A 26,982-nucleotide genomic window follows, 5' to 3' on the forward strand; every position below is an offset into this window, starting at 1 on the left:
TTCTAACTCAGTGGAGTTAGTTGTTCTAACTCAGTGGAGTTAGTTGTTCTAACTCAGTGGAGTTAGTTGTTCTAACTCAGTGGAGTTAGTTGTTCTAACTCAGTGGAGTTAGTTGTTCTAACTCAGTGGAGTTAGTTGTTCTAACTCAGTGGAGTTAGTTGTTCTAACTCAGTGGAGTTAGTTGTTCTAACTCAGTGGAGTTAGTTGTTCTAACTCAGTGGAGTTAGTTGTTCTAACTCAGTGGAGTTAGTTGTTCTAACTCAGTGGAGTTAGTTGTTCTAACTCAGTGGAGTTAGTTGTTCTAACTCAGTGGAGTTAGTTGTTCTAACTCAGTGGAGTTAGTTGTTCTAACTCAGTGGAGTTAGTTGTTCTAACTCAGTGGAGTTAGTTGTTCTAACTCAGTGGAGTTAGTTGTTCTAACTCAGTGGAGTTAGTTGTTCTAACTCAGTGGAGTTAGTTGTTCTAACTCAGTGGAGATGGAAGGGATCTCTAGAGTTAGCCCTCCCTGAGACCGGGTCTGATATCTCGTACATCTGTAAGTTAACAATGAAGTAAGGTATGGTGGAAGTTTACGCATGAGGGCTTTAGAAACAAAATGAGTCAAATCCATCGATGTACGAGACTTTTTTATACAGAATGCAGAGATGTGTACTGAACCTATCGCCTGTAATAAAAGCGTAGTGCGCCATGATAAACTTCCTCCAACGCCTTCAATAGAGTAGCAGCTGCATTCAGATATACAATAACGTCATAGTCCATAAACGGTATGAATGTCCACTAAATAATTTGTTTTCTGCTATTTAATGAAAGGCATGACCTATTCCTATAAAATAAGCTCCTTCTAATTCTTAACTTGCTCATCAACATGCTTTATGAAAGATGGGTTTTCATCAAACCAGATATTTATAACCCTAATAAACTCTTCTCATAAAAGGAAAGTGTGGAAACAGGTTAGCTGGAATTTGGTTTAGTTCAGCGCTTCTCTCTCTTCAGTCCAAATTCCCATCTACTCAAACTAATAAACAATGTTCAATGCACCACATAAAACCACCAGACCAATTCAGTCTTGATACAATATTTAATTAATGTGCACTCAGATTTTATGGGTAATTTACTGAGAGCAGAGAGGAAGTCATAATTCCCTTTAAATGCATTAATGTCATATTGAGATGAATCCTAGATCTGCAGAGGGAGTACAAATACTGTAGCATGAAGCAAATCTCTCTCCTTACTACTTTTATTTAATCGAAAGCATAAAAAAAGGATAGAACTTATAATTACATTTCTATGGCAGAGAGTAAACAGTGTTCAAGTCTCAAGTACATTAAAATCGTTCTCTCTCATTTGAACATGTCTCAAACAGGGAAACTGGTTTCATCCAGTCCATTTTAAACTGGTTCTTTAGACCTAGGTCAAGATATCATATAAACGTTTCTTCCATTTGATGCATTAATAAAGTTTATTTAATGAAATTAAAAGTTCAGGCTACTGACAGAATATTATGAATCTGTTCTGATAAGATGAGACCGTATCACAGATCTTTTTTCTCATTGCCTCCCGAATAATAGTGTTTGCAGCAATAACAAATGTCATGCTTTTCTGGAGATAATTAATGACATGATTAAGCAATTAGCCCATTACATTGAGCCGATTATATCATTATACAGGTCTGGGATAAAGCTTAGGATTTCTTTCAACACCCTCCTCCAGGTCATTTAAAAACGGGTCGGAGAGCACTGGGCTGCTAGAACAACAGACTTCTCGGCTGTATTACAAATGGCATCCTATTCCTAATTTAGTGCAATACTTTTGACAGGGCCCAGAGTAGCGCACTAAATAGGGAATAGGATGCCATATGGGACGCATCCCGGCTATGTACGATCAAGGGTTTCACCAAGGCAGATGCTTCAACACTCTGCATCAATGTTTTAACACAGACCCTAAGGGGAACAAGAGCAGCTAAATGCTCCGTGTTCGCCAGTCAGTACTCTTGAGGTCTGGCGATTAGCAGACTGTGGCAGAACTGAGGTTGATAGGCGGGAGGCTTCCTGCCTAACAAACCCAGATAAATTCAATTTTACAGGCTAAGAGAGTTTTAAGACAAATCATATTAGGCATGGCCTTTTCAGAGAGCTACTTTCCTGAAAGAGGACCAGTGGCGGTTGGTTGGTTACCCGGTCATTATACAGTATTTTCTTGTTTTTCGCCGTCCATTAGAATGTATTCAGAGTAATCAATTCCAATCTCATGTTTCTAATGAAGCCTCTCATTGACCCAAACGGGTCTATTAACGGCATGAATAACTTATTGATGGCTGTTCGCGAGGCGTTAATAGGTTATGGCGGGAAAGCAGCTGCATCAGCATAACACTCACTTCTGTTAGTGCAAGTCAGGTTACTGGCTGGCTAGCCCCCTAATACTTTACTTTCCTTTTTCCAACATGAGGCAGCACCCTGCTGTAGACAAAATGTACATTTATATTGTCTTCTCGTCTTCCCTGTTGTCTATGGTTACATTACAACCACAATACAATATAAACACTTATAAATAGCCAACATTATACATTTTGTATGATCTGTATATCAGAGGATGTATAGGGCTGGCTATTTTGACTTTGAAGGCACTTCTACTTAGCCTACATAGTAAATCAATTCAGCCTGTCCTTATTCAATAACAGTGTGTTCTCTAAGTGAGGTTGAGCAAATATTGCAGCACTACCAACAACTGGCAAATCAGAATTCCATTCAATAAAACATTCCAAGTGAATGAATGGAACATCCCCAGTGTACCATTAACAAATTCTGAGTTCTCACAACCACAGCTTTGCAAGGTGGAATCATTCGATTTTGAAGAGAGCGCAAAGGACGGAGAACACTACTTGTGCAGTGCTCGGTATTCACCATAGGCCGTCATGGTTCCCACGTAGGGCCCGTCCATGACGCTCTGGTTCTCCTCGGCCAGGGCCTTGATGTAGCGCTTGCTGAGCTCCAGGATCTGCTGTCGGAGCATGGTGCTGCTCTCGTGCGTGGCCCGCTGCTGGATAGTGAAGTGGAGCAGCATCATGCCCCAGATGAATCCAAAGCTCACCAGGAAGAAGCCCAGCTTCTGGGACGACAGCTTCCACAGGTAGGCCGAGGCCATAGCGAGTGCGACCCGCAGCTCGACTGTATCTGTGTGTGAGGGAGCGGAAGGGACTGAGTCGGAGGAGAGTTTAGGAGGGGAGGTGGGGCATGGTGGCGCTCGGCGTAGTTTAGTCGCTATGGTTCTGTTTGGCCTCTCCACCACTCCTCACCAGTGGGCTCTACTTCTTTGGCCCATCCTTATCGGTCACTCCCACTGGGTTGACTGGCCAAGCTGCATTCTGCCAGAGAGGAGGAGACATAAGAAAGGCTGTTAGAGGCACACACTGCAGTTCCAGAAGCAAAAGGAGTAGTATTTACATGGGCATTCCCAAGGCAGGTGTTAGCTACTGTAGCTATAGCCATCCAATGTTTCCCCTATAAGTGTGGCATAGCGCCACACTTTCTGACAAGATGAGCTTTTAAAAGGGATAGTGCGAGATGTTGGCAACTAAGCCCTTTTTCTACTTACCCAGAGTCAGATGAACTCATGGATAACCCTTTTTGTCTCTGCCATCTGCATCCAAAAACACAAGTGCACACCACACAAACTATAGACAACCTCATTTCCTTGCTGCAATGCGTTACAAACAACCTGCTATAATTTGACCACTTTGATTTAAGTTTGTTTTGATTAAACAGCCGGAGATAGAACTGCGCCTTGAAACGTGTGTCAAGAACTATACGGAGAGAGACAAACAAACTGTATCAAAGCTGACACATCCGTGCTGCTAAGATTCTCATGCAAAAAAAAGATGCAGTCAGCGTGAAGTGAAAATGGTGAATAATCACATTGTCTCCACAGGGAAATATAACCCAACCCAGTCTCTCTTCAGAGTTAAGCCTACTTCAAATCTGTTAAACAGCCGAAAGAAAGCTAAATGTTATTTTATGTTGTCTATGTTCAAACCTGTAAGGTCTACTGTGTAATTATTTTCACAAAAATAATATGTTGATAGCTTGGCTACAAGAAACTGAATGAGTGGGCAGGTTACCCTTAGGACTACTGGCCAAAAAACATTTCCATGAGACACAAATATACCACAAGTCAACTTTAGTGGAGGTATGAGGAGTTGGGAAATATTTCAGTGATACAGTTTAGAAAAAACAGTATCCTGCCCACTCAAGGATGGAGAAAAACAGGATGTTTCGCTCTTGGGTGAAATGGCAATACTTCTTGCCCATCATCTCCAGCCAAGAGGTGAGGCTATTTCGTAATGTACCCGAAAAGTCTCGCTAACCATAAAAAGTCCTTCATAAGCCTTTCAATGAAAGCACTGTGTTGAGGGAGAGAGAAATGGAGGGAGAAGAAAGGAGAGAAGAGAGAGAGCGATGATAAGTAAGCCTACACTACAGAAATGGAAAGTTTGAAATAAGGCTGCTAATATAGAGTTACATGTAATCTACACTAGAGAAATGGAATGTTTGAAATTAAATAAGGGTACTTTATAAATGGGATAATTGAATGGCTACAACATTCAAAGTAGTCGTAGTTTTATTAAGGGTAATGTAAAAAAGTAACTGATGCACATACATTTCTAAAATGTATTTAGCCTTTATTTAACCAGGTAGGCTAGTTGAAAACAAGTTCTCATTTGCAACTACGACCTGGCCAAGATAAAGCAAAGCAGTTCGACACATACAACACAGAGTTACACTAGGAATAAACATACAGTCAATAATACAGTAGAAAAGGAGTATGTGCAAATGAGGTAGGATAAGGGAGGTAAGGCAATAAATAGGCCAATAGGCCAAATGTTATACATTTGTCGTTCAACTTCGTTATCGTGATAATTCAGTCAATTTATTGTGACATGGATTTTTGTTGCAAGTCAAGACTTCCCAGGAGAGGCATTAGAACATTTATTTGTATTTTTTTTATCAAAATGTGTTTTTTGGCAGAAATGCCTTCTTGAACCTTTGAGCTTTCATTTGCCTTAATAACAAACTTGTATTCCATCTGTAAATAAAGTTGTTAAATTATGAGCCTAGTTGGTTTAGCCACAGAAAGACAGGAACCTTCATGCTAGCCATGATTGGCTGAGATAATGAATGGGCTGGACATGCCGAGAGATGAGCTCGGATTGGTCTGCCGTGTAACGGCGATCAACAGTGTAGTCGTCACTTAAGAATTTGAACGAGATTTGAAATCAGTGGAATGTCTGGTTGAAGCAAAGTATGATAAGGAGATGAATACAATTCTGGTGTTTGATTGCAAATGCAAAGGGAGTCAAAAAGAGAACACATAAGGCTGTTGTATAAAACACCTGTCTCCGGATTACATCTTCAAACTAAGGGCAACCATGGCATTGTGACAGAGAGCGAGAAAGATCTGATGATTCTTATGGCATTGCACACAGTCAGTATGAGAGAGTGACTTTACAACGGGCCAAGCAAGCTCTACAAACAAAACAGAAACGACACAGGTCGTCTTACTTAATGAAAAGGTGTTGCAGTCTGCCGTAAAGTGGTCATCCATGTATATGGGTAAGAGTCAAGCTACAGTTGTTTCAGATATAATACGTTTCTAATTTTGTCAGAAAGTTGTTTTCATTGCAAGTTAAAGCTTACTTTTAGCTAGCTAGCTGACATTAGGTGGCTGGCTCGCTAGCTAACATTGTGTATGATCTGTGTATTAATATTATCTCAGAAAGCCATTTGATCTATTGATGTTACTGATTTGCTGGAGAGCACAACATGCACTCTGCTAAACATTGCAGATCTAGAAATGTCATGAATATAGCTGACATGATTCCTCTATCAGAACATTCCCCAACGTTATGCCCTACCGAACACATCTTCCTGAAATAAGTTTGGTTAAAAGGTACCAAAACCAGCAGGCATGTGCAGCCCACCCTACTAGCTATAGGAAGTGAACACAGTGTAGCCACACACAGCCACAGAGATACATTACCTCACGGTAATGACTGCTTGCACCCTGCGATGCTACTCAGCAAACTGGATGCAGTCTATCACAGTGCCATCCGTTTTGTCACTAAAGCACCTTATACCACCCACCACTGCGACCTGTATGCTCTAGTCGGCTGGCCCTCGCTACATATTCGTCGCCAGACCCACTGGCTCCAGGTCATCTACAAGTCTATGCTAGGTAAAGCTCCGCCTTATCTCAGCTCACTGGTCACGATGGCAACACCCATCCGTAGCACGCGCTCCAGCAGGTGTATCTCACTGATCATCCCTAAAGCAAACACCTCATTTGGCCGCCTTTCGTTCCAGTACTCTGCTGCCTGTGACTGGAACGAATTGCAAAAATCGCTGAAGTTGGAGACTTTTATCTCCCTCACCAACTTCAAACATCAGCTATCTGAGCAGCTAACCGATCGCTGCAGCTGTACATAGTCTATTGGTAAATAGCCCACCCTTTTCACCTACCTCATCCCCATACTGTTTTTATTTATTTACTTTTCTGCTCTTCTGCACACCAATATCTCTACCTGTACATGACCATCTGATCATTTATCACTCCAGTGTTAATCTGCAAAATTGTAATTATTTGCCTACCTCCTCATGCCTTTTGCACACATTGTATATAGACCCCCCCTTTGTTTTCTACTGTGTTATTGACTTGTTAATTGTTTACTCCATGTGTAACTCTTTGTTGTATGCTCACACTGCTATGCTTTATCTTGGCCAGGTCGCAGTTGCAAATGAGAACTTGTTCTCAACTAGCCTACCTGGTTAAATAAAGGTGAAATAAAAAATAAAATAAAAAAATGTTCCAAAAATGATCCAACAGATCAATCTAGCTACATATATGATAATGTGTTTCTGAACCTCAATGTTGGGACAAACACACTCACTATGATAAGTGTGGAATTTATAATGCATGAAACAACTTCAAATTGTTCTTAAGAGACCCAATAAGCTTGATGATATTCTAAATGGATGGAAAACTTACATTGCTTTTATTTTTTTATTCAGATCAGTTGCTCATCAAAGCAGATTTTAACGCTTTGATGAGCATTAGATAGTTATAGGCCTCAAGAATTTCAGAAGCAGTTAAAGAGATCATTTTCCTAATAGGTCTTTCTCCATTAGCAAGCACATTTGAAGATATAAATGCCTCGAGACATATTATAAAATGAAAATAAACTTTAGGGCCGGTATTCACAACGCATCTCTTACTAATTGTGATTAAAAAGGCAAAAGTACACTAAAAATCGGCACTTCTGAGATGCTTTATGAATACAGGCCCAGGGATGAGGCAGTGGACAACTGACTGACGGCACCGTCACATGCAACACAAAGGCAGGATAATAAAAGGCCCTCTTCCCCTTCCAAATGATCCCTGGGAAAATTGTTCAGTGCTGCAATACATGAGCAGTCTTTCCTCCAGCAGTGAAATTTCACAGGCTGCGCAATAATTCTGACAGAATCTCAACACCGTTATGTGCCAGTGTTCCTTGGATATTTAGGCATACCACCCCTAACAAATATATGGGCTTTTTCTGTTGAAAACTTCTATGTGCGTGTTGCCATTGTCACCTGTTTTGAGACTATCAAGACCATTTAACAAATCATGAAGGATGGAATAAGGGAAAAAAAAGTTAAATTATTCAATTAAATTCAAATGTAGCCAAGTCAATCTTTTTCTTCTGCTAACACCTATGCTGCACTTTGATCATCTCGAATGTGATACAGTGCAAAAGAAATTAAGCCTTCGGGCTTGAAAAACAAAATCTCTGCACTGCGCTTTAAAATTCTCAAACCTACTTCAGCACGCTGCAATCTGCTGCACTGATAACATTGACTGTCTCTCACAGGTCTGGGTTCTGTGAGACAGAGTTAGGAGTTGCCATTCTTCGCCGATAAGGAGAGAAAAGGAGAAGGGTTGGGGGTCATTACAGACGTGACCCTGTGTCAACATAGAACTGGCTCTTGCTCATCATAGGCATGATGAACCAAAACGGAGCGGTCGCTACTTTCTGAACTTGCCCAATAAGACATTTTCGTGTTCTGTTGCAAAACATTTTTCTATGATGTGCTTGTGCCCTAAATGCACAAGACCCTGCCTGAAACTCTAACAGAAACCCCCAAAGTGCTCGTTGACTTTTGTCACAACGCCTCCTTGTTCTTTAGAAGGGAAGCGTTACAGAATACAGACCAATTTCTCAGGTTTCTAATTCAGGACCTTCATTTGGCTGGCAGGGTGCCTTCTGGCTCTCAACAGCGCCTATGAAACCCTGCGTGCTGACGGCCAGCTTCGGTTTCACAAAATACAATACCACCACAACCGTTGGAGTGGGTGACATACAAATTGCTGAATTGTCTTTTTAATGGCTGGAACCCACACACACACTCAATCTCTAGAAGGGCTGAGAATCCCAACTGCTGTGAACAGATGTGATTATTTTTAGGCTTATACAGTTGTCAGATCACAAAATACTGTGTGCTCACATAGATAGGTGTACAGTATATCACAAAAGTGAGTACACCCCTCACATTTTTGTAAATATTTGAGTCTCTTTTAATGTTACAACACTGAAGAAATGAAACTTTGCTACAATGTAAAGTAGTGAGTGTACAGCTTGTATAAGTGTAAATTTGCTGTCCCCTAAAAATAACTCAACACACAGCCATTAATGTCTAAACCGCTGGCAACAAAAGTGAGTACACCCCTAAGTGAAAATATCCAAATTGGGCCCAATTAGCCATTTTCCCTCCGCGGTGTCATGTGACTCGTTAGTGTTACAAGGTCTCAGGTGTGAATGGGGAGCAGGTGTGTTAAATTTGGTGTCATCGCTCTCACACTCCCTCATACTGACTGTTCACTGGAAGTTCAACATGGAACCTCATGGCAAAGAACTCTCTGATCTGAAAAAAATAATTGTTGCTCTACATAAAGATGGCCTGGGCTATAAGAAGATTGCCAAGACCCTGAAACTGAGCTGCAGCACGGTGGCCAAGACCATACAGCGGTTTAACTGGACAGGTTCCACTCAGAACAAGCCTCACCATGGTCGACCAAAGAAGTTGAGTGCACGTGCTCAGCGTCATATCCAGAGGTTGTCTTTGGGAAATAGATGTATGAGTGCTGCCAGCATTGCTGCAGACGTTGAAGGGGTGGGGGGGTCAGCCTGTCAGTGCTCAGACCATACACCGTACACTGCATCAAAGTGGTCTGCATGGCTGTCGTCCCAGAAGGAAGCCTCTTCTAAAGATGATGCACAAGAAAGCCTGCAAACAGTTTGCTGAAGACAAGCAGACTAAGGACATGGATTACTGGAACCATGTCCTGTGGTCTGATGAGACCAAGAAACTTATTTGGTTCAGATGGTGTCAAGTGTGTGTGGCAGCAACCAGGTGAGGAGTACAAAGACAAGCGTGTCTTGCCTACAGTCACGCATGGTGGTGGGAGTGTCATGGTCTGGGGCTGCATGAGCACTGCCGGCACTGGGGAGCTACAGTTCATTGAGGGAACCATGAATGCCAACATGTACTGTGACATACTGAAGCAGAGCATGATCCCCTCCCTTCGGAGACTGGGCCGCAGTGCAGTATTCCAACATGATAACGACCCCAAACACACCTCCAAGACGACTACTGCCTTGCTAAAGAAGCTGAGGGTAAAGGTGATGGACTGGCCAAGCATGTCTCCAGACCTAAACCCTGTAGAGCATCTGTGGGGCATCCTCAAACGGAAGGTGATGTGATGTCGTCATGGAGGAGTGGAAGAAGACTCCATGCCCAAGAGGGTTAAGGCAGTGCTGGAAAATATAATATTCCATACGGGAAACCAGGCCGAGGATCTCTAGATTAATTCCACCGCATTGCTCAGAGTCTGAAAGAGACAGCATCCTACTGAAATGGAATAATGTTCTTTAATAAGAGCCTTTTCCCCCTCATGTTGCAGGAGCTGAACAAAAGCAGTGAGATGTGAATAGATATGCTAAATCAATAATGGATCAGAATTTTTTTAAACCTAGGCTGCATTTCCCACCTAAAAATAAGTCAGAATCAGGTGACTTAAAAAAATGTCCAATCCAACATTTACAGGTGCAAACTCTTGATTTAGCCAAAGCTAAAAACACAGGAATGACATTCCCTAACACTTTTAAACTGTAGGACTATAGCCTCAAGTGGGCACTGGTATGTCCCTTTACACAGCCCTTGAAGCGTCCAGACAGCATTCTGAGGTAATGGATACGTGAAACTGATGATGGCCATGCTGCCATGGAGACGAGTGTGACTGTGCATCTTAATAGGCTACTTCTTCACACTCAGCAGGGCCTCCATTCAGTTATTAATTCCCAGCTCCGGTCTAGACAAATGGCCATACCTTACTGGTGTGAACGGCACACAATACTCTGCCCAACAACACCTCGGATTGGCTTTTAACACACTGTATTTTGCATTGTCATTTTGAAGATTTCTTTACACAAGAATGCAGTTCTGCTGGTCTTTATTAGAGATCTACCTATATGGGATTTTTGGGTCCGATACCGATTTTAGGGAGGCAAAAGTCACCGATTACTGATAAATCTGCCAATATATCATTTTTAGAAATGGAATGAAAAATACATTTTTTTATACAAATTGTGCTCCGAAAGATTAAAACATATTCTAAATTATGATTTCTTAACTAAATAAAAATGTACATTTTATATGTGGTTTACAGCAGGGGTTCCCAACCAGGGGTACTAGGAGTTAATTGGCCTATCCACAGGGGGTACTTGAGAAGACTCATGAGACCATAGGACTACTGGTAAAATGCACATGAGGGGGTACTTCAGAGGTACTCAGGGCAGAGTCAAATGCAATTGGTGGTACAATAACTGAAATAGGTTGGGAACCACTGGTTTACAGGATATCCACTGACCATAAGCTATCGGTTCCTTACAACAATATGTTCTTACAGAAACCATATGTACATTACACTGATTCTCAATACAAAATGTATTGGCTGTACATTTCAACTGCAAATGGCATGTGCTAATGACTAAAAACATTTACGCAGGCAAATGCTTACTAGCTAGCGTTAGCTACTTATCTCATCATAAATACAAGCACGTGGCCTAAATGACAGATCTGTGCAAACTCTTGTTTTTACAGATTGCGGAAAACTAACTAAATAAGCCCACTAGCTAACATAATAGACCCAGACAGTAACAGGCTTATTTTTGTATCAAGGACAAGTGTTCACTTTGGCATCAGTCCAGTGTTAGCACATAATTGGCACAGACAGCTAGCTACCTTGCTGGCATACATTGCTGGCTACCTGGCTGGCATACATTGCTGGCTACCTGGCTAACTACCATGCTGGCTAACTAGCCAGCTAATGTTAAGAATGTGATGAGGACAGGGCTGCTTGCTTGGTGAAGTGTACTTTCGATTATTTACTTATTCAAATATGCTGGCTGTGGAAAACTACTCACTGTCAAACCATCATAACTACCATCTCTCACGTTGTGACCTAGGCCTAAATGCTGAAAAAAATATATATGACCGCAAATGAGCAGACATACAGTTGAAGTCGGAAGTTTACATACACTTAGGTCGGAGTCATTAAAACTTGTTTTTCAACCCCTCCACAAATTTCTTGTAAACACAGTTTTGGGAAGTCGGTTAGGACTTATACTGTGTGTATGACACAACAATTGTTTACAGACAGATTATTTACATATACTAAGTTGACTGTGCCTTTAAACAGCTTGGAAAATTCCAGAAAATTACGTCATGGCTTTAGAAGCTTCTGATAGGCTTATTGACATCATTTGAGTCAATTGGAGGTGTACCTGTGGATGTATTTCAAGGCCTACCTTCAAAGTCAGTGCCTCTTTGCTTGACATCATGGGAAAATTTTAAGAAATCAGCCAAGACCTCAGAAAAAAAAATATACACCTCCACAAGCCTGGTTCATCCTTGGGAGCAATTTCCAAACGCATGAAGGTACCACGTTCATCTGTACAAACACCATGGGACCACACAGCCGTCATACCGCTCAGGAAAGAGATGCGTTCTGTCTCCTAGAGATGAAGGTGCAAAAAGTGCAAATCAATCCCAGAACAGCAAAGGACCTTGTGAAGATGCTGGAGGAAACAGGTATAAAAGTATCTATAGTCATATTTCGACATTACCTGAAAGGCCGCTCAGCAAGGAAGGAAGGCTCCAAAACCGCCATAAAAAAGCCAGACTACGGTTTGCCACGGCACATGGGGATAAAAATGTTACTTTTTGGAGAAATGTCCTCTGGTCTGATGAAACAAAAATAGAACTGTTTGGCCGTAGAACATCATACCAACCGTGAAGCACGGGGTGGCAGCATCATGTTGTGGGGGTGCTTTGCTGCAGGAGGGGCTGGTGCCCTTCACAAAATAGATTGCATCATGAGGCAGGAAAATTATGTGGATATATTGACGCAACATCAAGACATCAATCAGTCAGGAAGTTCCAGCTTGGTCGCAAATGGGTCTTCCAAATGGACAATGACCCCAAGCATACTTCCAAATTGGTGGCAAAATGGCTTGAGGACAACAAAGTAAAGGTATTGGAGTGGCCATCACAAAGCACTGATCTCAATCCTATAGAAAATGTGTGGGCAGAACTGAAAAAGCGTGTGCGAGCAAGGAGGCCTACAAACCTGACTCAGTTACACCAGCTCTGTCAGGAGGAATGGGCCAAAATTCACCCGACTTATTGTGGAAAGCTTGTGGAAGGCTACCCGAAACGTTTGAACCAAGTTAAACAATTTAAAGGCAATGTTACCAAATACAATTAGTTGAGTGTATGTAAACGTCTGACCCACTGGGAATGTGATGAAAGAAATAAAAGCGGAAATAAATCACTCTACTATTATTCTGACATCTCACATTCTTAAAATAAAGTGGTGATCCTAACTGACCTAAAACAGGGAATTTTTACTAGAATTAAATGTCAAGAATTGTGAAAAACTGAGTTTAAAATGTATTTGGCTAAGGTGTATGTAAACTTCCGACTTCAACTGTATTTGTATTTTATGTACATAATATCACTGATTTAATCTGTGGAACCGATTAGTCTTTATATCAATTGAATCGGTTTATTCTTTGAACAAAATATAACTTATCATCACTGTAGGCCTAGGGATGTGACAGTTTTAGTATAATAGTGTAAATGACGAATATGGATATAGACGGTCATGAATGATTATTATTTACAAAGATGACATGTGCTGTTGAGTCTGTTTCATCGGTAACGTTAACTTTTTACAAAGTTATGAAACTTTTCTGCTTCTTGTTTCAGCAAGGTGTTGTAGCAAACAACCCTACGACCAGAAAAGCCACTGCGTATTTAACTTCAGTCTGTTTTAACCAGGCAATGGCATTGTGTCCTTTGTAGACAAAACAGCAACACTAAGGCACGGGATGGGTAACTTAATACTGAGCGTGATCAGTGAGACAATCAAAACAGGCTGTTCCCAGACACCCACGCTGAGCTTAACATGACAGCGGCGGTGCTGAGTGAAAGAGCGAGTGAGAGAGATCACCATTTCCTCAGAAGGAGAGTGCAGTTACAGATCATTCAGATAGAAATGCACTGGTGTAGAACGGCCATGAGTATCTGTCATGTAGAATAAGGCATATGCCTATTTGTCAGCTCTCGTCATTAAGTCTGCATTTCTACCTGCGAAGTGCTAGGCTTATCAATGTACCACACTGAATAAGCTCCAGTTCCCACCTGACCTCCCCTTCATCGGCTGAGCTATCATTTCCCAGCAGTCTCTGCTCTCAAGCGGTTAGCACCACACACACGTGACGCAGGCGGGCGCAGCACCATGACCAATCTGTGAAGGTCACCTCACCAGCCAGGCAGGGCTGCTGGCCACAGCCTGCCAGCGGAGTGGGCACCACCATCCTGCCACCGGGAAGCCACCGGCCTCTTGCCCATGCCTGGCTCAACACAGCACCACAGTCCGGGAAACAAACAAAACAAACACACCTGTTCAAAAGTTTGGGGTCATAAATAACATCAAATTGATCCAACATACAGTGTAGACATTGTTAATGTTGTAAATGACTTGTTGCTGGAATATCTACATAGGCTTACGGAGGCCCATTATCAGCAACCATCACTCCTGTGTTCCAATGGCACATTTTGTTAGCTAATCCATGTTTATAATTTTAAAAGGCTAATTGATCATTAGAAAACCCTTTTGCAATTATGTTAGCACAGCTGAAAACTGTTGTGCTGATTAAAGAACCAATAAAACTGGCCTTCTTTAGACTAGTTGAGTATCTGGATCATCAGCATTAATGGGTTCAATTACAGGCTCTAAATGGCCAGAAACAAAGACTTTCTTCTGAAACTCGTCAGTCTATTCTTGTTCTGAGAAATTAAGGCTATTCCATACGAAAGATTGCCAAGAAACGGAACATCTTGTACAACGTTGTGTACTACCTCCTTCACAGAACAGTGCAAACTGGCACTAACCAGAATAGAAAGAGTGGGAGGCCCCGGTGAACAACTGAGCAAGAGGACAAGTACATTAGAGTGTCTAGTTTAAGAAACAGACGCCTCACAAGTCCTCAACTGGCAGAGTCATTAAATAGTGCCTGCAAATTACCAGTCTCAATGTCAACAGTGAAGAGACAACTCCGGGATACTGGCCTTCTAGGCAGAGGTCCAGTGTGTGTTCTTTTGCCCATCTTATCTTTTCATTGGCCCATCTGAGATATGTCTTTTTCTTTGCAACTCTGCCTAGAAGGCCAGCATCGCAGTCACCTCTTCACTGTTGATGTTGAGACTGGTGTTTTGCGGGTACTATTTGATGAAGCTGCCAGTTGAGGACTTGTGAGGTGTGTGTTTCTCAAACTAGACACTCTGATATACGATGCTATTGCCTCAAACTAGAGGCAATAGCATCGTATATCACAATGTTTTATGGGCACATAATCACAATAGGACAAAGGTTGACATCGCCTCAACCCTACACACCAACACAGAGTTAGAGTTGTGTGGGTTGTTTACCCCTTACGGTGTGTTGCGTTCCAACAGAGTACAGACCAACGTTTCTGTTCTCTTCACCTCCTCTGAATAAAGAGGCAGTTGACTGCACTGCAGCGCACAGTAAATCAAACATGGTTTCCTCTCGGCTGCTCTCCTAGGGAAGGCACATTTCAGACGCCCCCTTGGGCTCTGGTTTTTTAACCGACTATGCTGCTCACTCCTGTAAGCCTATGGAGAGCCGAGCAGTTGAACTGATTGGGATACTGTATTAGACAGTGATCATCTTAACCCCAAACCCGTTCAGGTCAAGCGGCAGTAAAACAGTCAGGACTAGTAGGTACAGTAAAGCACTCACTTTCACAGTCAAGCTTTCCCAAACAAGTGTCTCATCTCAAAAACAACAGTGATGAAGACAACAATACTCAGAAACATGAATTAATTATGTATTAAGATGATAGTTACAATAGAGACTGACTTTATTTTCCCCAGAGGAACCTTCGTTTGTGGACTTAGTTAGGCCTATCAGTTAACCAACACAGCCGTTGGAAAGATGGGTTAATTAAATATAAAGATGATCTGTAATAGCCACAGGACTGTTTGTCTGTATGTAAGGAATAACCTAAATCAGGACGAGCATAGCAACAAGTGACCATTTAACTAAATCATAGCAATACATCCCCCCTCATCCCCAGAGATTCAGAAAGCAGCTAATATCCTGGTCTGCTGATTGTGTTTGAAATCCACCAGAGCAGAAACAGAAGAGCACTTTATCCTGGGTGTCATTAGATCCCAGTATGGATGCTAGGACATTAATCATTTGACTGGAGCAGAATGTCATGAAAACCTATAAAGTACTGAACCGTCCTGCAGTACATCCTGTAACACAGGAGGTAGACTTCCTTAAAGCTGCAATATATCACTTTTTGTGTGACCTAACCAAATTCACATAGAAATGTGAGTTACAGATCTGTAAATGTCATTGAAAGCAAGTCTAAGAAGCGGTAGATCTTTTATATGTGCGCTATATCAATGCATCCCATTACTAAGTCTAGTTTTTGAGTCTTTTTTGAGATGCAATATTTGTAGTTATGGGAAGAGATATTTCACAGCGGTTTAGATGGTACAATGATTCTCTACACTAGGGGTATTTTTACCCTACGAACCTCCTGGTTCTGTTCTACCTGATAATTAATTGCACCAACCTGGTGTGCCAGGTCAAAATCAGTCCCTGATTAGAGGCGAACAATGGAAGAAAGCAGCGGAACTGGCTTGTAGGGCCAGAGTTGAGTTTGAGGGCTCTACACTATAGTTGCTTGTTTTGTCACATACACTGAAATTAGGGGCACTATTCTAATTTTTGCAACCAGGAAATGACGGAGCGATATCTGCAATGTTGTATAAACAAAGACCACGTAGAATGACTAGGTTATTTATATGATATAAACAGTACAATACAGAATTCTCTAGTGATGTGGCATTTTTCAAGGAAAACCAGAGGCTTAAAAAAATCTGAAGCTTTGGATTTTCCCAACCATTTAAACAGAAGGTGGTTGTATTAGGCTAAGTCGAGCCTAAGTCAGTTCGAGCCGAACACAGTGACCACAGTGAGTTGGTGGCACAAAGGGGGGGGCAGTGGTGTGTGTATTATGTACAGGCCGTGAGGAGCAGGACCCCTTTAATCAGAGAGACTTAGTGTTCTGCAGCTCTGGGCGAAACCATCAACAATCCCACCTCCGTCCCATCCCTCCATCCATCACCTCCAGCCTTGCCCAATGATGGGGTCCCAACGATTTATCTTGCCAGCAGCAAAGCATGCCACTGGAGCAAAGCTCCTTTCAAGCAGATTTATACTCCCCAAGAGCTGCAGCGAAGGCACTTGACAGAGCTCTTTATAAAAAGGCAAGGAAGCCAGCGGCTCACTGCAGTCCCAATGGCCGTTTGATAGTCAGGATAATAAGCTAAGCAGGGAGGTGAACGGAAACAGAAACCCAATATCACCTCAATTAAACCTGCCAGTCTGTCCTCCATCTTAATCAAAAGTCTTCATTACCAAGGGGATAAGAAAGAGCCAACCTCCAAGAGAAGATACTAAACATCAAAAGCTGAATGCTTTATGTTTTCATGGCACCAACCATAACTTTACCTGTAGCTGAGCCAAATTCCTTAGAGTATACTGTAGAGAATGTGGACTACGTTTGTAATTACAGAGTACACTGGACTGTTTCCAAGGGGATTTCTGGGTGTTTGAATAAATCTCCTGGGTTGTAAGAGAAGCACTCTTTCAAATCTACTCAGAGGATTGCAGCCAAGGCAGTATTGAGCAACCCAATCACTGAACTATAGGAAGTTAGGAACGCATAGTGAGCTAGCTCTCACAGTGGAAAGTGTGGGGGAAGTGTTTTCATGCTTATCCACAAAGGACTCTTCACATCTTACCATGTTCATAAAATATTTTCATTGATACTACAATATAACTACAAATGTGAAAATGTACATTGCTTTGTGTATAAAAAAATATCAAAAGACTGCAAATTATCCAAATATAGATCGTCAAAAGATATAGGCTGTACATAACAAATTGAGATATAGATTTTTTTTAATGACAGGTGGGAGCTACAACTCCTAAAACTAGGCAATACCATGCAGTGTCAACCGGAGCCATGCATTTTAGATTCGTACAGATTATCCACTCATTCGATTTGGGGAAGAAAAGGTTAACACCTCTAGCTAGCTAGCTAGAAACATTTTAAACAGCAATTCTAGCGACAAAGCCGGTAGTGTCCCTTCTATCATATCAAGCCATGGATCAAATTCAAAAGAATGTTAGCTATTATTATTAAATCAATGCAACCAGAGCTATAATTCTGTATCATCATGAAACAAAAGACATTATTGACAACAAAAACTGCACTGGCTGGTTTGTTATTGTTGCTGCAATAACTGTCAATGACAGGTAGGCTATAACATGGCTAGCTAGCTACTCTCGTCTGACATAGCACTGATATAATCGACAACAGACAATTTTAGCAAGAAAGGAAGTAGTACTGCTCATAACTAGACACTATGTTTTTAGGGCTAGCAAGGAAGCCAGTATGTTTGCATTTCAACGGGTTTAAACTACCAGGTTAGCTGACTCGCTGACAAGCGAACCATTGTGTTGTTATGACAGGTCAGATTGATTATTAGCGCTGCGGTATGCGATTCTTTACTAGCTCGCGTTAGCTGTCACATGCAGCAGTTTCTCGGCTAGCCAACTAACGTTAGCTATCTCAGGGAACTAACAATAACATTACTGTAATGGCTGTTAACGAGAGATATGACATGAAAACGCGAACAAACTGAAATAGCTAGCTAGGTATGAGTCTGGCTTTTTGGTCATCCTTCCGTCATTGAGCAGCACTTCTAACCGCAGTAACAAGTCGCTCGTAGTACGATTGGGAGAATACTGCGACTCTGCAATGAAAATGCTATGTTGTGGAAATCATATTACAGCTTACCTTTCGGATAGAAGAGTGCCCCAAATTGACTTCAGGACTCAGGTTTTGTTTTATACTGATATGATAACAGATGCTACAGGATTCCGTATGAATGGACAGTTACTGTAGCTTGCTATGATTTTCCGCTCTAGCGCTCGAGCCTTTTCTATCGCTCTGCCACTTCCAGCACCTTGTCCTAACGCAAAGGCTATTTAGGGATCCTCTGAATGTTGACATCTCCTGGGAAAAAAAGAGAGCAATATTTACCTTTATGATAAAATGATAAGCATACATTGAATTACATGTTACATCGGTGCAATTTTATTCATATTTAGAACCTTGTTTATTTTATATTTCGCATACACCATACACGCGATTATGTACCAATTGCCTGTGTCATGCAAGGAATTGTGGGCCTAAAGAGATCACAAATAGGGGGAAACGATATGCATAAACTATTTATGTGGTCAATAATTCCATGATAACTGAAATGCTTTCATGATATGTTCATTGTAAGTAGCCGAATCTACACATCAGCCCAAGGTTGCGTAGTGTCATATGACAACAAAATCACCATTCTCCCTTGAAAAGGTGAACAAAAGACTAAAAGACAAGCTTAGGGATTGCTGCCATCTGCTGGCTTTTTGTATACTGAAAGTCAGCGTTATAGTCACCGTCGTTCACTTCACACTTATGTCGCACACTGGGTGCTACATTGGGTGCGTCACTTGATTCAGAAATTATAATCTATTTTAGCTGATAGAGTGTAAAGAAATCAAAACTGTTGATCTGAGAGGCCCACTAGAGGGTATCCACAGAACAGTTTATTATGCCAATATTATGGGGACATGAATTAGAACATGTGAGGGAAAGGTTTTTTAATAACAGGATGTGAAATGGCACACCAATCCTCCTTTACCTTCACCTGGTTGATAATAGGCTGTAGGTTTGTAGATTACTTGTCCAGCCTTTAAATTAGTGCATTGACTTGAATGATTATGATTTGATAGCAGTCTATCACAAATAACAACATTCATGATTGGCTCTGCCCACTTAAGAATATTAACAGTGAAAAGAGTTCAATATATTATATTGTATTAATAAACACAAATGTTGATGTTTTCCTGCCAAAATACAGCAACATTCCTGGCCTACTCTCTTATCTAATCCATAGCTAGTGACACATTGATATTCAAACTAGTTTATTACAAGATTATTTTAGATTTGCTTAATATTTTTGATTTTGATGATGGTTTGTTAAAAAAAAAATGTGAGGAGCATTACCACAGTCCTTCAGGCCCAGACATTGGCAACCCATCCATATCACATTGATATTCTAATTGTTAGGCTGTGGACCACATTATGAAAGCACTCCATCTTCAAAGGAAGTATAAATTACAGATGAGCCCCCTCCCAAAGCACAGAATTATTGTATCAGAGGATTTCTTAATGTCTTTGCCCCTCTCAATTCAAAGACATACTTCTATGAAGAGGCCCCTCTCAAATTTGAGAGGAGATTGTCTTGTACTTTCCATTGAAATCCAAAGAGGCACTAAATAAAGTCTGCGGGTGTTGTAGGCCTTGTGCACCTTACTCAAAATGGACAGCATTTAGTCAGGATCATTAGGAGATGATTATGATAAGACATTATTAGGGAGTCATACATGCTCTTTATGACAAGTCTTACATTGCATTATAACTGCATCACAATGCATTAAATGCTTTAAGTAAAGTGTTACCAAACTTCAATCTAATCCAAACTAAGTGTAAAGTAGAGCACCTACTGTATCAATTGGTAGCTATCAGCAAGTTAACCTGTAGGAAACTGGGTCCCATTGGAATGTTAATGATACTATGGCCACTAAGCATCTCTGCTGCATATTCCCCCTCAATGCAATAATGACTCATGGCTCAGAGCCTCAGACACATTCACTGAACAATTCATGCAGAGGGCTCATAATAATTTGTCATGGTAAGTACCCGCCCTCTGTGAAATCTGAGTAAATCATGTTGCTCCTCAGCATAGAAATATCATCTATTAATCTTCTAATCATGATCTTATTATCTAGTCATTCTGTGCCAGTTGGGAAGTTGATTGACTATATCAGAGGTGATTGTAATGGTAACGGAATTGAGTCAATTCAGAAAAGCAAATGATAGGCCTACTATGATCATCTTCCTTTTGTGCAGTGGACATGGTCCCTATTTGTGCATTATTTTTGTATCCAAATCCAAATTTTTGTATCCAAATCCGGCTTTAAACTTCTTCACAACAGTATCTCGGACCTGCCTGGTGTGTTCCTTGTTCTTCATGATGCTCTCTGCGCTTTTAACGGACCTCTGAGACTATCACAGTGCAGGTGCATTTCTACGGAGACTTGATTACACACAGGTGGATTGTATTTATCATCATTAGTCATTTAGGTCAACATTGGATCATTCAGAGATCCTCACTGAACTTCTGGAGAGAGTTTGCTGCACTGAAAGTAAAGGGGCTGAATAATTTTGCACGCCCAATTTTTCAGTTTTTGATTTGTTAAAAAAGTTTGAAATATCCAATAAATGTCGTTCCACTTCATGATTGTGTCCCACTTGTTGTTGATTCTTCACAAAAAATACAGTTTTATATCTTTATGTTTGAAGCCTGAAATGTGGCAAAAGGTCGCAAAGTTCAAGGGGGCCGAATACTTTCGCAAGGCACTGTATATATATAATATTGAGTTAATAAAGCGGCATACAAACATGGTCTCTTTTTTGCTTTCTTGAGTAAGCCAGCTCCAAAATGCAGGTGTTTCAGCCTAGCTCAGTGCTTTCTGTGGTGGTGGGGCAGCCAACAGAAAATATGGAGCGTAGGGGTTGGTAATGTTCTCTAGTTGCGCCGTGATTGGCTCAGTGTTCTGTCACTCATGGGGACACTACGAGCCATACCATACCATACCATACCATAAAGTTACATTAGAAGTGCACATCGAAGAAGGCTCAAGGTCATTGCCCACAGATAAAATTACGTCAAATCCCATGATATCTACCATAGCTTTGATTAGACTGATCAAGTCAACAAAAAGCTAGCAGTCATCATCATGAATCAAGTTGACAATTTACTGGCAAATCATTTTCAATCCTTGTCATATGAAGAGAAATTATGAAGAGGAAATATAGATAAAACCTTTCGGTGCTCATCGGCCATTGGACATAAACATTACACAACAAGTTGGAAGTCAATGAGTGGTTTGGAAGAAATCAGTGGCTAACTGCAAGCGTTGCAAAGCAATCACTAGCCGGCTATTCAGTGGAGAGGGTGGGTGGTTCCAAGCTTAAAATGATAAACATTCAACATTGGCCATGCTGTCAATCCAGCATGACTTCTGCCGCGTACAAAACAACTGGAAACACGGGAACTGGGAAATCTCAGACTTCAGTGAGTTCAAGAAAACTGGGAACTTGGAAAAAAACTAGCTCCGTCTGGGAAAATAAATTTTGAACGGTCATCCAACTTGGAATTCCAAGTCGGGAACTCAGGCCTCTTACTAGAGCTCTGGCCTGAAGATCACTTACATCATGATTCAACCTTGTTTTTTTCCCCCCGAGTTCCCAGTTGTCTTGAAAGCACAATAAATCCAGAGAATCCCAGACTATGATCACAAAGTTTGATGACAAAATTTGCCCATGCCACCTTCCTGTTCAAGTGAGCACTGTACAACAAGGTGAGTCCAAGAATGTATTGTATGCTGCTGCATAAATGATGTTACATGCCAGGGAGAAATGTATACTGTAACTACTCTATGAAAGTAATACTAAGTTGTGTAGTAAGCTGTTAGTAGCCCATGTGCCTCACCCTAATAATTTGGTCCCTTTCCCCCTTATAACGTAGCCTACTGTTCTGACTTGGTGGTGCACATGTAGCCTATAACCTGTTTTAGAGAAATGTCTTCATCAAATATTGTAAGCACTTTCATTGTCTGCTTCTATGCCCCCTTTATTTATCATACGGCTCTGACTTGGTGTACAGGGAGAATACTGTAAGAACGGCCCATGTCCTGAATTCTGTCGCTGTACATTTCAAAAGTGCTGAACAAATAGTTATATTGACTACATCTGTCCTAGCTCGCTCATTAATGTCTTAATTTAAGTTACGGATTGCCTTTTATGCGCTCGTCTTCCCCTTATGCCATAGTTTGTACTGTACATCTCAATTGTCAGTAGAAACCACATAAAATGTTGTTTAAGCAAGTCAGCCATATCAGCTATGTTTTATAGGCAGTAAATGAGGCTGAATTAACTGTTTCCCTGCCAGAAAAGTCTCAACAGATTCACTCCATGGTGCTGAAAAGAAAACTGTTGTTGGGACAGCTTTATGTAGGCCCTAACAGTTTTTTAAATATATATATTTTTGTATCATTATTTATTGAATATCTGAAACATACAATATACTGCCGGGGCGGCAGTGTAGCCTAGTGGTTAGAGCATTGGACTAGTAAGCGAAAGGTTGCAAGTTCAAATCCCCGAGCTGACAAGGTACAAAATCTGTCGTTCTGCCCTTGAACAGGCAGTTAACCCACTGTTCCTAGGCCGTCATTGAAAATAAGAATTTGTTCTTAACTGACTTGCCTAGTAAAATAAAAGGTAAAAAAAAAAAAAGTGAAGCCGCTAAATACCAGTCATCCAACAGATTCCCATTCAGAGCGACACACAGAAGCATCCAGGGTCAATGCCCTGCTCAAGGGAATGTTGACAAAGCTACCACCAGGCCAAAAAACGTGAACCTGAACCCTCCAAGATCCCCCCCACAGTTCCCCAATAGCTGTCCCTCAACCATTCGAGACTCCTCGCACAGCCCCCCCCCCAAGAAAATATACAATTAATTCCATTCCCCACCCCCAAGAACCCCCCGATGCACCAACAACCAAGAGAATGAACTAAAGAGAAAAAAGAAAAAGACTAGGCTACTTGCCTACTAGGCTACTTGCCTCCACTATATGCATGTGTACAAACACCTGCACGGCATCAGCCTCAGACAAAACGGCATTCGTTGTAAAAAAAAAAAACTGCCCCTCAGTGTCATTCAAACTGACTTTTAAGTTTTATTTGAACTTTTAAATTATTATTTTTATTTTTTATTTTTTATATTTGACCATCATTCTATCTCCCACACAGAAACTCCATTCCCACTTGTCTCCAATTCCACATCCCAACCCTCAGCTTCCCTCAGCCCATCCCATCTATCTCTGCTGGCCACGCACTTCGGGTTTCGATGCAACACATATCTTTCAACTATGCTGTGTTGTTTGACGTACAATTTCAATCTATCTAATCGAATAGAATCCACAGATTGCGAGTTGAAGATAAATACCTTTACTAAGAGTATTAGTATATTAGTAATTGACAGACCCTGTCTCTCCAGATCTCCTAACAGTACTATTTCTAGGGTCAATTTTAGATCAATGCTATGCATTTTCAGCAATTCCTGAACCTGAGACCAGAAACAGGCTACCTGAGGGCAATACCAGAATAAATGGTGTATTGATTCTGTATCCTCACAACAAAATCTGTAGAGCTTCGATTACTTTATGCCCCAAATATTCAACATTCTGTTGGTGGCAAGAATTCTATATAATAATTTTAGCTGAAAAGCACGAAGTCTTGAAACTTGTGTCGTTTTATATATCAACTCTGTACCATGGAATCGGTACATCAAAAATCTCTTCACAACTATTTTGCAATCTGTAAGGCACAGTTGTCACCATCCTGGTCCTCAAATGAAACTGGTATACTTTCCTATTTATGCTATTTTTAATAACTCCATGAAGGACATAACTCTACCATTCCAATGTACAATATAATTTAAGAACAAAATACCCATTTCAAACACATTTCCCATAAATACAGGTATTTTATCAACCAGCACATTTGAGTTCAGTCATAATATTTGTTGTAATATTTGTTCTATCTTTTCAGGGGGATGAAAATGAAATTGTAGCCAGCTCTGCAATGCTTGTTTGAAAAAGAGAGATCCTTTGAAAAAAAGTTAAAAGTTAAAAGTTCAATTAATCGAAAATGAGACATGGCAATCCTCACAAAGGCAATTTTTAAACAATGGATGAGCTTTTCTTAGTAATCTACTTGAGAACCATTTAGGGTTCAAATAAAACTTTTGAATGAGTGAAGCTTTTAGAGAGGTTTAGTGCTTTTATATAATAACCTCAACCCACCCAATTCATAATCATTATATAGAAAGGCGCGTTTTTGCCTCCCGGCTGGCCCCAGTGGTTAAGGGCGCTGTACTGCAGCGCCAGCTGTGCCACCAGAGACTCTGGGTTCGCGCCCAGGCTCCGTCGTAACCGACCGGGAGGTCCGTGGGGCGACGCACAATTGGCCTAGCGTCGTCCGGGTTAGGGAGGGTTTGGCCGGTAGGGTTATCCCTGTCTCATCGCGCACCAGCGACTCCTGTGGCCGGCCGGGCGCAGTGCATGCTAACCAAGGTTGACAGGTTTCCGGGTTGGATGCGCGCTGTGTTAAGAAGCAGTGCCGCTTGGTTGGGTTGTGTATCGGAGGACGCACGACTTTCAACCTTCGTCTCTCCCGAGCCTGTACGGGAGTTGTAGCAATGAGACAAGATAATAGCTACTAACAATTGGATACCACGAAATTGGGGAGAAAAAAAAGAAAGGCTTGTTTTATTTTGTCTGGTTTAGTGTCCCAGATAAAGCAAAATATTTTTTGCTCGTATGATTTGAAAAACGAATCATCAGGAGTAGGCAGCGCCATAAGTAAGTGAGTAAACTGAGATATGACTAAGGAGTTCATCAGGGCAATTTTTCCATAAATAGACAGGCAGTTATTGAATGTACACTTGGAATGCAATGAATAGATCAAGATGAATGTATGCATATCAAATGGCTCCAACAGTACCAGTCAAAAGTTTGGACACCTCATTCAAGGGTTTTTCTTTATTTTTACTATTTTCTACATTGTAGAATGTCCATGGTTACAGGATCTTGTTCTATTTAAAGAGCTTTACATTTACATTTCTATTTAAGAGCTTATATATTTTGTGATTTGAATACTGAGTATGTCTACTTTACCATCATTCCATTTTATAGGTAAACTGCAGGGTAATGTAAAAGTTGTATTTTTGATGTAGGCCCTAACAGTTTGTGGGCACCGTTTATCACCGTTATAGTACAATTAATGTATTGTTTAGTGGTGTGTTGTGTTGTATAGTGGCTTTGCTGGCAATGCATCAAACTTTTGGGGGGAGTTTGCCCCACTAAGATTTAAATATCTAAATCGCCACTGGTTACAGTATATATCTTTGACACTTATCTTTCACTCCTCACAAATAGATTAGTTGCTTTAGGTGTTGCAGAGAGCAACAGAGATCAATTTTGAAAATTTTATCAAATAACATACAAAGTTACATGTCGAAAATAAGTAGTAGCCAGTGCAGTCTATGAGTAGTGCACACATTGTGGTGAGTACTGCATAAAATTGAACCTACACTCCATGTACCATAATCAAATGAATGACCTTTATATGGATCTATAGAGAGTGAAAGAGAAGGACAAATGTATGACTGTTCTTATTCTCAATCTGACAGCTTTCCTGCCAACACTAAGGCAAAAAGAGACTTTTTTTTTAAAAATCAAATTATCCTTCAGCAGTTAGGAAAGCCAGCTCTTTTGAAGTGCACATGAAATAGATGATCATATTGCCTTATACTGTCACGTCCGGACCTTAGTTCCTTTTTTTTACATCTCTAGTTTAGGTTGGTCAGGGTGTGAGTTGGGGTGGGCATTCTGTTTTGTTCTATGTTTGTATTCCTATGTGTTTGGCCTGGTATGGTTCCCAATCAGAGGCAGCTGTCAATCGTTGTCTCTGACAACCATACTTAGGCAACCTGTTTTTGCCCTTGAGTTGTGGGTAGTTATTTTCTGTCTCTGTACCAGACAGGACTGTTTAGTTTTGTTCTAGTGTTCAGTGTAATTAAAAGATCATGAACACGTACCATACGAAAATCGTTACATATACTGTCTCATCTGCTCCTGCCACGCCCTGTAGTGCTCATCCGGTGTCTCCTTGACCTGCCGCTACACGCCCAGTGCTCTCTCCCTCTGTGTGTGTGATTGTGGGGGCGGAGACAGGTGTGCTGGAGTTAGAGCAGATCCCCACCAGCTGCAACCTGTTCCATAATCAAGACCTCTACAAATACTCAGTCCTGCCACTTCCCCACTGCCAGATCATAATCGCTGCCCAGTCTTTCCATGTTTGTAGTCGTTGGTTCCTGTTGTGTCTGTGTTCCCTTGCCCGATGCCATTTTCCTCTCTGCTACAGACCTGCATGCTCTGACTCTGGTCCCTGTCTCCAGTTCATCTACTCATCAGTCCTGCTACTCTGTCCTGGATTCCCCACTCTACGCTCCCTTGAATTCCCCTCCGGACCTG

At 41.2% G+C, this 26,982-nt stretch overlaps 1 protein-coding gene across 2 annotated transcripts in view; it reads right to left on the reverse strand.

Annotated features, from left to right (window-relative positions):
- The window catches only part of LOC109906649 (alpha-1,6-mannosylglycoprotein 6-beta-N-acetylglucosaminyltransferase A-like), a 128,339-nt gene extending 101,687 nt beyond the window's left edge, over nucleotides 1-26,652 (reverse strand). The window contains exons 1-2 of one of the 2 annotated variants that reach the window (XM_031792321.1): nucleotides 26,547-26,652; nucleotides 2,901-3,361 (exon numbers count right to left, since the gene is read on the reverse strand). In XM_031792321.1, the coding sequence (XP_031648181.1) occupies nucleotides 2,901-3,141 (241 nt within the window). In that variant the 5' untranslated portion in view covers nucleotides 3,142-3,361; nucleotides 26,547-26,652. Of the gene's footprint in view, nucleotides 1-2,900; nucleotides 3,362-18,562; nucleotides 18,767-26,546 lie in introns of those variants that run through there. The other variant, XM_020504468.2, reaches the window with a different exon arrangement.
- Between the last annotated feature and the right edge of the window lie 330 nt (nucleotides 26,653-26,982).

Source organism: Oncorhynchus kisutch, linkage group LG16 (genome assembly GCF_002021735.2).
Source record: "Oncorhynchus kisutch isolate 150728-3 linkage group LG16, Okis_V2, whole genome shotgun sequence".
In the NCBI taxonomy this organism is placed as follows: Eukaryota; Metazoa; Chordata; class Actinopteri; order Salmoniformes; family Salmonidae; genus Oncorhynchus; species Oncorhynchus kisutch.